Source organism: Staurois parvus, unplaced genomic scaffold (genome assembly GCF_062004578.1).
Source record: "Staurois parvus isolate SC_StPar_1 unplaced genomic scaffold, SC_StPar_1.0 ptg000397l, whole genome shotgun sequence".
Lineage (NCBI taxonomy): Eukaryota > Metazoa > Chordata > Amphibia > Anura > Ranidae > Staurois > Staurois parvus.
The window spans coordinates 532206-545154 of NW_028318193.1; the positions used below are offsets into that span (position 1 = coordinate 532206).

General features: G+C 35.0%; 1 protein-coding gene across 50 annotated transcripts in view; it reads right to left on the reverse strand.

Moving 5' to 3' along the window:
* The window catches only part of TRDN (triadin), a 974263-nt gene that overhangs the window by 255427 nt on the left and 705887 nt on the right, over window positions 1–12949 (reverse strand). For 46 of the 50 annotated variants that reach the window (XM_089686429.1, XM_089686384.1, XM_089686382.1 and 43 more), the window contains 35 exons: window positions 12849–12896; window positions 12724–12747; window positions 12347–12394; window positions 12213–12251; window positions 12055–12102; window positions 11899–11946; window positions 11595–11642; window positions 11439–11486; window positions 11283–11330; window positions 11127–11174; window positions 10978–11025; window positions 10822–10869; window positions 10666–10713; window positions 10510–10557; window positions 9557–9604; window positions 8630–8677; window positions 6693–6740; window positions 5945–5992; window positions 5672–5719; window positions 5525–5563; window positions 5369–5416; window positions 5213–5260; window positions 5064–5111; window positions 4900–4947; window positions 4736–4783; window positions 4430–4477; window positions 4277–4324; window positions 4127–4174; window positions 3973–4020; window positions 3838–3885; window positions 2110–2157; window positions 1960–2007; window positions 1769–1816; window positions 408–449; window positions 257–304 (listed from right to left, as the gene is read on the reverse strand). In XM_089686429.1, the coding sequence (XP_089542555.1) occupies window positions 257–304; window positions 408–449; window positions 1769–1816; window positions 1960–2007; window positions 2110–2157; window positions 3838–3885; window positions 3973–4020; window positions 4127–4174; window positions 4277–4324; window positions 4430–4477; window positions 4736–4783; window positions 4900–4947; window positions 5064–5111; window positions 5213–5260; window positions 5369–5416; window positions 5525–5563; window positions 5672–5719; window positions 5945–5992; window positions 6693–6740; window positions 8630–8677; window positions 9557–9604; window positions 10510–10557; window positions 10666–10713; window positions 10822–10869; window positions 10978–11025; window positions 11127–11174; window positions 11283–11330; window positions 11439–11486; window positions 11595–11642; window positions 11899–11946; window positions 12055–12102; window positions 12213–12251; window positions 12347–12394; window positions 12724–12747; window positions 12849–12896 (1632 nt within the window). The remainder of the gene's footprint in view (window positions 1–256; window positions 305–407; window positions 450–1768; window positions 1817–1959; window positions 2008–2109; window positions 2158–3837; window positions 3886–3972; window positions 4021–4126; window positions 4175–4276; window positions 4325–4429; window positions 4478–4735; window positions 4784–4899; window positions 4948–5063; window positions 5112–5212; window positions 5261–5368; window positions 5417–5524; window positions 5564–5671; window positions 5720–5944; window positions 5993–6692; window positions 6741–8629; window positions 8678–9556; window positions 9605–10509; window positions 10558–10665; window positions 10714–10821; window positions 10870–10977; window positions 11026–11126; window positions 11175–11282; window positions 11331–11438; window positions 11487–11594; window positions 11643–11898; window positions 11947–12054; window positions 12103–12212; window positions 12252–12346; window positions 12395–12723; window positions 12748–12848; window positions 12897–12949) is intronic. The other 4 variants (XM_089686388.1, XM_089686395.1, XM_089686410.1 and 1 more) reach the window with 4 other exon arrangements.

Below are 12949 nucleotides of genomic sequence, written 5' to 3' on the forward strand. Positions count from 1 at the left end.
TACCTTGGACATTATTTCCACCTTTACACACTAGCAATGCAATGCTGATTTGTGATTACCTTTTTTGGCATCTGTATAGTAAAATAAGGTGTAATAGTTCAAAATATCTTTCTGCATTTAATCCATTCACATTATAACCACTTTTATCACTTAAAAGTAAATATGGTTTAATAGTTCAAAATATTTTTCTGTGTTATCCTCTCTTATATTATAACCACCTTAACAACTTAGTAATGCAATACTGATGAGTGATTACCTTTTTTAGGTTCCGCAGATACTTTTTCAGGTTTTATTTCTGGAGTCTCTGCATAATAAAATAATGTTTATTAGTTCAAAATATATTTCTAAGATTACCTCATTCACATTGAAACCACCTTCATGACTTACAAACACTATGACTAATATACCTTTTTTGGGTTCCACCTTTTCTAATTTCTTCTCAGGTTTATCTGTATAGTAAATAATGTGTAATTTATTTATTACAGGTATTTATATTCCACATCAGTCCATGTCTCTATTAACCACTTCAAGTCCAGACACTTTTACCCCCTTCCTGTCCAGGCCAATTATCAGCTTTCAGTGCTATCACACTTTGAATGACAATTGTGCGGTCATGCAACACTGTACACATATCAATTTTTTAGCATTTTTTTGAGACAGATAAAACTTTATTTTGGTGGTATTTATTCATCACTGGGATTTTAATTTTTTGCTATATAAATGAAAATTTTAAAAATTGTGAAAAACAGTGTTTTCTGATAACATTTTGCAAATAATTTTTCTTCATAAATCATGGCCAAAATGTATTCAGCTATATTTTTAGTGAAAAAAATAACCCAAATTAGTTTATAACCAACAATTATCATTTTTCAAAATTTATTTTTATATTAGTTTTGTATATTATTATTATTATTATTTTTTTTAACATACTGTCACCCTAGCAGTAAAGTGTCACCATAGTGACACTGTACCACTTGTGGGGGATGATGAAGGTTTTTTTTCTTTTTTTTACACTGATTGCTTTTATACCTATAAAGGCTGTAAAAGCAATAATTTCTCCTCTCTGGCTGCATTCTTGCAGCCATTGAGAAATACTGTGAGAGCTGTGATTGGTCACATGGTACAAGGCTGTTCTGAATAGCCTTGTACCATGTGACCTCTGTGATCATTTACAGATTTCACACGTAGTAAGCAAAGATGTCAGTGACATCTTACTTACTACTATTCATGTGATCACTTATCTGCCAATCAGTGATCACATGATCGGGACCTCACACACAGGTCCTGTACAGCGATCGGTGTTCCGCTGTGTCCTCCGGACACAGCGGCATCGTATCACGGTTCCGCGCTCTCCCAGGGAGCACGCACAGGCTGAAAATGCGGGCGCCGTTTATGAACGGCAACCCGCTCTTGCACTGTTCTCATCTGGCCATTTATGTACATGGGCAGGACGGGAAGTGGTTAAGCTTACAATCTAAGGTTCCTAACTTCTATTCATATACTATGTTTATTTAGATAGGATACAAATAATGTGCAAGTATGCCCTTGGAGTGGGAAAGGAAATCATAATACCTGGAGGAAACCTACAGAAGCAAAGGGAGAACATGCATACTCAGTGCAGGTGTTGTCATGGTTGGGGTTTGAACTGATGACACTAGACCTATCAGGGATAACTGCTAACCACTAAGCCATTGTATTGTCTGATAGTGATAGTTGAAAATAAATTTCTGCATTTATCTCACTCACATTAGTATTATGAATAAGTTACCTTTTTTGGGTTCCACAGGCACCCTTTCTAGTATCTTCTCTGGTAACTCTATATAGTAACAAAAGTTGTAATAGTACAAAATATCTTTTTGAGTTTACCCCACTCATATTATAACAACTTTTATGTTTTACAAATGCAATACTAATGAGTGACAAGTACTTTATGACTGACAAGTACTTTGAGTAATTTACCTTTTTTGGGTTCCACAGTCACCTTTTCCAGTTTCTTCACTGGTTGCTCTGTATAGTAGATTGAGAGTAATAGTTCAAAATATATTTCTCCATTTACTTTAGTCATAATATAGCCACCTTCACGACTTACAAGTATTATGATATATTTACCTTTCTTCGGTTCTGCAGATACCTTTTCTGTTTTTTTCTCTGGTGTCTCTGCATAGTAAAATAATGTGTAATAGTTATCTACAGGTAACATCACTCACATACAAGTATTTTGAATGATATACCTTTCTTGGGTTCCACGGTTACTTTTTCTGGTTTCTTTTCTGCAATCTCTGTATAGTAAACTAAAGTGGAACTTCCCCCAAACGGGGAAGTTACATTTTAAGTCCTCCTCCCCTATTCTAGTTTGGTATATAATTTTTGGGGGAGGAGTCGGTATCTAGTTTTGACAAGTACATGCTCCCACATCAGCTTAAATCGCTTGGGTGATCTGATCCCTGCAGTCTTCTGGGACACATCAGAGATCCCAGAAGACTGCAGGACCATTCACAAACTGCAGTGTGGCTCACATATGCACATCTCATGCATGCACAATGGGCAAGACAAAAGCAGCATTGCCAGAACCTGAAGGCTAGTGAAGAGCTAGCCCAGGTGAGGACAGCGCTGGATCCCTGGACAAGTAAGTGTCCTTTTATTAAAAGTCAGCAGCTGCAGGATTTGTAGCTTCTGACTTTTACATTTTTTTTTCTAGAGTGAAGATTCCATTTAATCACTTGTCTACTGGACACTTTTACCCCCTTTGTGCCCAGGCCAATTTTCAGCTTTCAGTGCTCTCATACTTTGAATGACAATTGCGTGGTCATGCAATATTACACACATATAAAATTGTTATAATTTTTTTCACACAAATAGAGCTTTATTTTGTTATTTAATCACCACTGGATGTTTTATATTTTGCACTATAAAAAAAAAAGCCAAAAAATTAAAAAAAAAGTTTCTTTGTTTCTGTTATTTATTTATTTTTTTTCTGATACACAGCACTGATGGGCACTGATAGGCAGCACTTATGGGCACTGATGGGCACTGATGAGGTGGCACAGATAGGCAGCACTGATGGGTACTGCTATGCTGCACTGATAATGTGGCACTGGTGGCATTGATGAGGAGGCACTGATGATGCTCCACTGATATGCAGCAATGATGGGCACTGATAGGCGGCACTGATGGGTGACACTGATGGGTGGTGCTGACTGGCAGCACTGAGTGATGGCACTGAGTGGTGGCACTGCTGGGCACTGATGTGTGGCACTGCTAGGCACTGGTGGGAAGCACTTCTGGGCACTGGTGGGAGGCACTGCTGGGCACTGGTGAGTGGCACTGCTGGGCACTGGTGGGTGGAACTGCTGGGCACTGATCAGCATGGCACTGACCATCAGTGCCCTGATGATCAATGCTGATCTGCTCTATGACAGTTGCTGGTTATCGGCAGTACTTTCCTCACGCTGTGACAGCATTAGCAAAGTGCAGCTGATAACCACAAACTGTATTTACTCTGTGATATGCTGTGTCATTGGACACAGCTGATCATGTGGTAAAAGGCCGCTGTGATTGGCCTCTTACCTCATCAAGTGATCAGCTGTGTCCATAGGACACAGTGATCACAGAGATCACCAGGTGTGCGCCACTGGGGGTGCGCTGGAGGGCGCGTTCTAGGAGGAGGTCATATGACGCCCTCCCAGAACTGGACAACTGCACTGTAGCCATCATTGGGCTATAGCGCAGTTAGCAAGTGGTTAAGGTGTAGTAGTTCAAAAATATATTCTGCATTTACCTCACTCATATTATAGCCACCTTCACCTTCATGAATTATGAGTTCTATGAATGATTTACCTTTTTTGGGTTCCACAGATACCTTTTCTAATTTCTTCTCTGGTATTTCTGAATAGTCAAATAAGATGGAATAGTTCAAAATATCTATCTACTTTCACCTCACAGTTTATACATATAGCATTGATGAGTGATTACCTTTCCTGGGCTCGGCAGATACTTTTTCAGGTTTCTTCTCTGGAGTCTCTGTAGTAAAATAAAGATTAATAGTTCAAAATATCTTGCCACATTTACCTCCCTTATTGTATAACCACCTTTGCAATTTACAAGTGCCATACTAATGAGTGAATACCTTTCTTGGCTTCCAGAGATAGTTTTTCTGGCTTCTTCCCTGGTGTATCTGCATATTAAAATAATATATAATAGCTGAAAGTATCTTTCTGAGTTTACCTTACTCACCTTATAGCCACCTTCTGACTTGCAATTACTATGAATGATTTACCTTTTTTGGGTTCCACAGATACCTTTTCTAATTTCTTCTCTGGTATCTCTGAAAAGTCAAATAAAATGTATTAGTTCAAAACATCTTTCTGTGTTTACAGCACTAACCTTTAAACCTTTACACTTTGCAAATGCAACACTGATGAATGATTACCTTTCTTGGGTTCTGCAGATACTTTTTTAGGTTTCTTCTCTGGAGTCTCTGTATAGTAAAATGAGGATTAATAAAACACTACATGTTGCTGCATTTACTTTCCTTACGCTATAACAACCTTTGCAACATACAAGTGCAATATCAATAAGTGATTACATTTTTGTTTTACACAGATACTTTTTCTGTTTTTTTCTGTGGTATCTATGCATACTAAAATAATGTATAATAGCTGAAAATATATTTCTGTGTTTATTTCACTCACGTTATAACCACCTTCATGACTTACAAATACTGCAAGTGATTTACCTTTTTTGGGTTCCAAAGATACCTTTTCTGGTTTCGTCTCTGGTGTCTCTATATAGTAAAATAATATATAATATTGTATACATGTAGAATATAATTCTGCCTTTACCTCTCTCACATTAATACTATCTTTATCTTCAGAACTTGCAAGTACTATGATTGATTACCTTTTTTGTGTTCCGCGGATACCTTTTCTAGTTTCTTCTCTGGTGTCTCTGCATAGTAAAATTATGTGTAATAGTTAAACGTTTCTTTATTTCTTTCTTTCTTTACCTTGCTCACATTATATCTATCTTTACATATTAATAATGCAACATTGATCAGTGATTACCTTTTTTGGGTTCTACAGGTACTTTTTCTAATTTCTTCTCTGGTGTCTCTGTATAGTAAAATAGGGTGTAATAGTTCAAAATATTTTTCTGCATTTACTCTACTCACATTAAAAACACCTTCATCACTTAAAAGTAAATACGTGACTACCTTTTTTGGGTTCCACAGATACCTTTTCTAAAGTCTTCTCTGGTATCTCTGAATAGTCAAATAAAATGTAATAGTTTTAAATATCTTTCTAAATGTACCACACTCATATTATAATTGCCTTTACAGTTTACAAATGCAGTACTGATAAGTGATTACCTTTCTTGGGTTCTGCAGATACTTTTTCAGGTTTCTTCTCTGGAGTTTCTGTATAGTAGAATAAAGATTAATAGTTCAAAATATATTACTACATGTACCTTCCTTACATTATAAGCACTTTTTCAATTTAATAGTGCCATACTAATGAATGATTACCTTTTTTGGGTTCCACAGATTTCTTTTCTATTTTCTTCTCTGTATAGTAAAATAAGGTGCAATAGTTCAAAATATATTTCTGTGTTTACCTTGTTTACATTATATCCACTTTTACATATTAAAAATGCAATACTGATTAGTGATTACCTTTTAGGGGTTCTACAGGCACTTTTTCTGGTTTCTTCTGTGGTGTCTCTGTATAGTAAAATAGGGTGTAATAGTTCAAAATATTTTTCTGCGTTTACCCCAATCACATTATAACCACCTTTTTGAATTACACAGATATCTTTTCTAATTTCTTCTCTGGTATCTCTGAATAGTCAAATAGGCTGTAATAGTTCAAAATATCTTTCTGCATTTGCAGCACTCATATTATAAAAACCTTTACAGTTTACAAATGTAGTACTAATGAGTGATTACCTTTCTTGGGTTCTGCAGATATTTTTTCAGGTTTCTTCTCTGGAGTCTCTGTATAGTAGAATAAAGATGTATAGTTTAAAATATATTGCTGCATTTACCTCCCTTACAATATAACCACTTTTCCAAGTTAAATTATAACCATACTAATGAACGATCACCTTTTTTGGTTTCCACAGATACCTTTTCTGGTTTCTTCTGTTCATAGTAAAATATTGTATAATAGCTCAAAATACCTTTCTGTGTTTATCTCACTCACATTATAACCACCTTCATGGTTTACAAATACTATGGGGGCTATTTACTAAAATGTAAGCGTACAAAATCTTGTGCAGCTGCTCATAGAAGCCAATCAGCTTCTAGGTTCTATTGTCAAACCCTAACTGAACAAGGAACTGTTTAGCTAACATGCATAGCTGTGCCAGAGTGTGAGTGCTCCAGTTTTAGTAAATCTTTCCCTTTATGAATCATTACCTTTTGTGGGTTCCACATAATAAAATAGGGTGTAATAGTTCAAAATATCTTTCTTTGTTTACTCCTCTCACATTATAACCTCCTTCATCACTTAAAAGTAAATAAGCGATTTATCTTTTTGGGTTCCATAGAAAACTTTTCTAATGTCTTTTCTGGTATCTCTGAGTAGTCAAATAAGATGCAGTAGTTCAAAATAGAAGTCGGCATTTGCCGCACTCATATTATAATAACCTTTAAACCTTTACAATTTACAAATGTAGTACTAATGAGTGATTACCTTTCTTGGGTTCTGCAGATACTTTTTCAGGTTTCTTCTCTGGAGTCTCTGTGTAGTAGAATAAAGATTTATAGTGCAAAATATATTGCTGCATTTACTTCCCTTACAATATAACCACTTTTCCAAGTTACATTATAACCATACTAATGAATGATCACCTTTTTGGTTTCCATAGATACCTTTTCTGGTTTCTTCTCTGCATAGTAACATAATGTATAAAAGCTCAAAATATCTTTCTGTGTTTATCCCACTCACATTATAACCACCTTCATGGCTTACAAATACTATGGGGGCTATTTACTGAAATGTGAGTGTGCAAAATCTGGTACAGCTGCACATAGAAGCCAATCAGCTTCTAGGTTCTATTGTCAAACCCTAACTGAACAAGGAACTGTTTAGCTAACATGCATAGCTGTGCCAGAGTGTGAGTGCTCCAGTTTTAGTAAATCTTTCCCTTTATGAATCATTACCTTTTGTGGGTTCCACAGATACTTTTTCTAGTTTTTTCTCTGGTGTCTCTACATAGTAAAATACGGTATAATAGTTCAAAATACCTTTCTGTGTTTACCTTGCTCACATTTATCTATATTTTCACATTAACAATGAAGCACTGATTAATGATAACCTTTTTGGGTTCTACAGGTACTTTTTAATTTTTTTTCTCTAGTGCCTCTGTATAGTAAAATAGGGTGTAATAGTTCAAAATATCTTTCTTTGTTTACTCCTATCACATTATAACCACCTTTATCACTTAAAACAGGGCTTAAAATTTCAAGTCTAGACCTACTAGCCAGGCACAAACCTTACCCTCCTCCAGTTGCCCCGCCCAACCTTGCCCGGGTCCGCCTCCAACCCCACCCCCATCCTGTCCCCCAACCCTACCCCTTCCCCCAGCCACGCCCCTTAAAGCTTATGAAATTACATTTTTCTTTAGAATAAAGAGTCCAAAATATAAAAAACTGCAATTATAACATAGCTTTATTATGTCAATTTAAACATAACAGCAATAGCTTAATAGCAATAGGGTGCAATCAAAATATCAAGTTTTACAGCTTTAAACCTGTAGTAAACATTTTGTATTTTTCATTGATGATGATTTAATGATTACACAGGGAGAGCCACATTCTCCTGATATACAGAGCACAGAGCCCAATTATTACACAGGGAGAGCCGCATCCTCCTGATGTACACGATATATCAGCACTGCAGCACAAGTGATTGGCTTCTTGTGCTGCTTCTCCCTCTCCCAGTCTGGACTCTGCTGTACAGGGGCTAATACCAGGTTAAATATAGGTACATACTGTGCTTGCATGTAAAAAGAAAAATACATTGAAGGATGAATTAATCAATACAGAGCTGCATTAATATGTATTTGTTTTTATCTTTCTATTTCAGCTTTTATTAATTTACTGAATGCACCTTTGAAGGGACTGACTCTAATTTGCTTCTTTTTTTTCCAAGGGACATTTGTATCTTTTATATAAGCTTAATATTACTATTGCCCCCGTTAATCTCCTATTCTCATAATGGATCCTCTCAGGGGAGGAGAGCTGACCTCTCCTGCACCTGTCCCCTCAGCGGCACTGCCATTGTAATGGCAGTGCCGAAGAAGAAGCCAGAAGTTGGAAACCAGAACTCGGCTTCACAATGAGGCTTGGAGAGCAGGGGGAGCCTCTCCATCTGTGCTCGCCACACAAGGATTCCCCTCGCATTTGGCGAGCAGGCGAGCGGCTTTTTCAAGCCCTGACTTATCAGTAAATAAGCGATCTTTATCTTTATTGGGTTTCATAGAAAACTTTTCTAATGTCTTTTCTGATATCTCTGAGTAGTCAAATAAGATGCAATAGTTAAAAATATAATTCTGCATTTGCCGCACTCACATTATAATAACGTTTAAACCTTTACAATTTACAAATGTAGTACTAATGAGTGATTACCTTTCTTGGGTTCTGCAGATACTTTTTCAGGTTTCTTCTCTGGAGTCTCTGCATAGCAGAATAAAGATTTATAGTTCAAAATAGATTGCTGCATTTACCTCCCTTACAATACAACCACTTTTCCAAGTTACATTATAACCATACTAATGAATGATCACCTTTTTTGGTTTCCACAGATACCTTTTCTGGTTTCTTCTCTGCATATTAAAATAATGTATAATAGCTCAAAATATCTTTCTGTGTTTATGCCACTCACATTATAACCACCTTCATGACTTACAAATACTCTGGGGGCTATTTACAAAAATGTGAGTGTGCAAAATCTGGTACATCTGCGCACAGAAGCCAATCAGCTTCTAGGTTTTATTGTCAAACCCTAACTGAACAAGTTAGATGATTGGCTAACATGCACAGCTGCGCCAGATTGCGAGTGCTCCAGTTTTAGTAAATCTCTCCCTTCAGTCGTTACCTTTTGTGGGTTCCACCGATAACTTTTCTATTTTTTTGTCTGGTGTCTCTACATAGTAAAATAGTTCAAAATATCTTTTTGTGTTTACCTTGCTCACATTTATCTATCTTTTAACATTAACAATGAAACATTGAGTAGTGATTACCTATTTTGGGTTCTACAGGTACTTTTTTATTTTTTTTCTCTAGTGCCTCTGTATAGTAAAATATGGTGTAATAGTTCAAAATATATTTCTGTGTTTACTCCGCTCACATTATAACCTCCTTTATCACTTAAAAGTAAATAAGCGATTTATTTTTTTGGGTTCCATAGAAAACTTTTCTAATGTCTTCTCTGGTATTTCTGAGTAGTCAAATTAGATGCAATAGTTCAAAATATAATTCTGCATTTGCCGCAGTCATATTATGATAACCTTTAAACCTTTACAATTTACAAATGTAGTACTGATGAGTGATTACCTTTCTTGGGTTCTGCAGATACCTTTTCAGGCTTCTTCTCTGGAGTCTCTGTATAGTAGAATAAAGATTAATAGTTCAGAACATATTGCTACATTTACCTCCCTTACATTATAACAACTTTTCCAAGTTATATTATAACCAATGCTAATGATAAACCATACTAATGAATGATTGCCGTTTTTGGTTTCCATAGATACCTTTTCTGGTTTCTTCTCTGCATAGTAAAATAATGTATAATAGCTCAAAATACCTTTCTGTGTTTATCCCACTCACATTATACCCACCTTCATGGCTTACAAATGCTATGGGGGCTATTTACTAAAATGTGAGTGTGCAAAATCTGGTGCAGCTGCGCATAGAAGCCAATCAGCTTCCAGGTTTTATTGTCAAAGCCTAACTGAACAAGTTAGGAGCTGATTGGCTAACATGCACAGCAGTGCCAGATTTGGACTTTTCCCTTTTTATTAAATCTCCCCCTTATAAGTAGTTACCTTTTGTGGATTCCACAGATACCTTTTCTAATTTTTTCTCTGGTGTCTCTACATAGTAAAATAGGGTGTAATAGTTCAAAATAATTTTCCGTGTTTACCTTGCTCACATTTATCTACCTTTTCACATTAATAATGAAACACTGATTAATGATGACCTTTTTTGGGTTCTACCTGTACTTTTTAATTCTTTTTGTCTTGTGCATCTGTATAGTAAAATAGGGTGTAATAGTTCAAAATATCTTTCTGTGTTTATTCCACTCACATTATAACCTCCTTCACCGCTTAAAAGTAAATAAGCGCTTTATCTTTTTTGGGTTTCATAGAAAATTTGTTTTCTCTGGTATTTCTGAGCAGTCAAATAAGATACAATAGTTCAAAATATAATTATGCATTTGCCGCACTCATATTATAATAACATTTAAACCTTTACAATTTACAAATGTAGTACTGATGAGTGATTACCTTGCTTGGGTTCTGCAGATACTTTTTTAGGCTTCTTCTCTGGAGTCTCTGTATAGTAGAATAAAGATTAACAGTTCAAAATATATTGCTGCATTTACCTCCCTTACATTCTAACCACCTTTGCAATTTACAAGTGGCATACTAATGAGTGTTTACCTTTTTTGGGTTCTGCAGATAACTTTTCAGGTTTCTTCTCTGGTGTCTCTGCATAGTAAAATAATATATAATAGTTCAAAGTATATTTCTGCATTTAGCTCTCTCGCATTACAATCATCTTCATCTTCACGACTTACAAGTATTATGAATGATTACCTTTTTTGGGTTCCACAGACACCTTTTCTAGTTTTTTCTGTGGTGTCTCTGTATAGTAAAACAAGGTGTAATAGTTCAAAATATCTCTTTGTGTTTGCCTCGCTTATATATTATCTACCATTACATATTAAGAATGCAATACTGATTAGTGATTACCTTTTTTGGGTTCTACAGGTACTTTTTCTAATTTCTTTTCTGGTGCCTCTGTATAGTAAAATAGGGTGCAATAGATCAAATATCTTTCTGTGTTTACTCCACTCACATTATAACCATCTTTATCACTTAGAAGTATATAGGCAATTTACCTTTTTTGGGTTCCACAGATACCTTTTCTAATTTCTTCTCTGGTATCTCTGTATAGTCAAATAAGTTGCAATATTTTAAAATATCCTTCTGCATTTGCCACAATTATGTTATAATAACGTTTGCAGTTTACAAATGCAATACTGCTGACTAATTACCTTTCTTGGGTTCTGCAGATACTTTTTTAGGTTTCATCTCTGCAGACTCTGTATAGTAGAATAAGGATTAATATTTTAAAATATATTGCTGCATTTACTTCCCTTACTCTATAACCACCTTTGGAATTTACAAGTGCCATACTAATAAGTGATTACCTTTTTTGGTTTCCAAAGACACCTTTTCTGGTTTCTTCCCTGCTGTCTCTGCATTGTAAAATAATGTATAAGAGTTCAAAATATATTTCTGAATTTAACTCTCTCACATTATATCTATCTTCAGCTTCACGACTTACAAATACTATAAATGATTACCTTTTTTGCCTTCCACAAATACCTTTTCTTGTCTCTTCTCTGGAGTCTCTGTTTAGTAAAATAAGGTGTAATAGTTCAAAATATTTCTCAGTGTTTACCTTACTCACATTATATCTTCCTTTACATATTAATAATGCAATACTGATTATTACTTTTTTTTGGTTCTATAAGTACCTTTCCTAATTTCTTCTCTGGTGTCTCTGTACAGTTATATAAGGTCTAAGAGTTCAAAATATCTTTCTGCATTTACAGTACTCCACTCACATTATAACCACTTTCATCACTTATAGGTCAAGTGATTTACCTTTTTTGGGTTCCACAGATACCTTTTCTAATTTCTTCTCTGGTGTCTCTGAATAGTCAAATAAAATGTAATAGTTCAAAATATTTCTCTGCATTTGTAGCACTCATATTATAACAACCTTTACAGTTTACAAAAGCAGTACAGATGAGTGATTACCTTTCTTGGGTCCCGCAGATACTTTTTCAGGTTTCTTCTCTGGAGTTTCTGTACAGTAAAATAAGGTTTAGTAGTAAACAATATATTGCTGCATTTACCTTTCTTTTACATTATAACTACCTTTACAATTTGCAAGTGCAATACTAATGAGTAATCACCTTTTTTAGTTTCCACAAATACCTTTTCTGGTTTCTTCTCTGCATCGTAAAATAATGAATAATAGCTCAAAATATATTTTTGTGATCACCTCACTCCCATTATTCATTACTTTCAAATACTATGAGTGAGTTACCTTTTTTGGATTCCACAGATACTTTTTCTGGTTTCTTTTCTGGTGTCTCTGAATGGTAAAAAAAAAAAAAGGTGTAACAGTTCAAAGTTAAATTTTACGTATTCAAATATACCTTGTCTAGTTTCTCCAGTGTCTCTGTATTGTAAAATAATGTGTAATAGTTCAAAATATATTTCTGTGTTTACTTCACTCACATTATAACCTTCACGACCTATAAGTAAATAAGTGATTTACTTTTTTTGGGTTCCACAGAAAGCTTGTCTAGCATTTTTCTGCTGTCTCTGCAGTGTAAAATACGATTGAAATGTTTTTACTATCTTTTTGCACCTATCACACCCACATTGTTACCATAACAAGAGGTGGTATAAATGAATTACCTTTTTTACGTTCCACAGATTTCGCTACATAGTAAGAAAGGTGTAATAGTTAAAAAAAAAAAAAATATTTACCCCACTCACATTATAACCACTTTCAAGACCTAAAATTACTATGAGTGATTTACCTTTTTTGGGTTCTGCAGATACCTTTTCAACTTTTTTCTCTAGTCTCTCTATTTAGTAAAATAAAGTGTAATAGTTAAAAATATATCTATCTGCATTTATA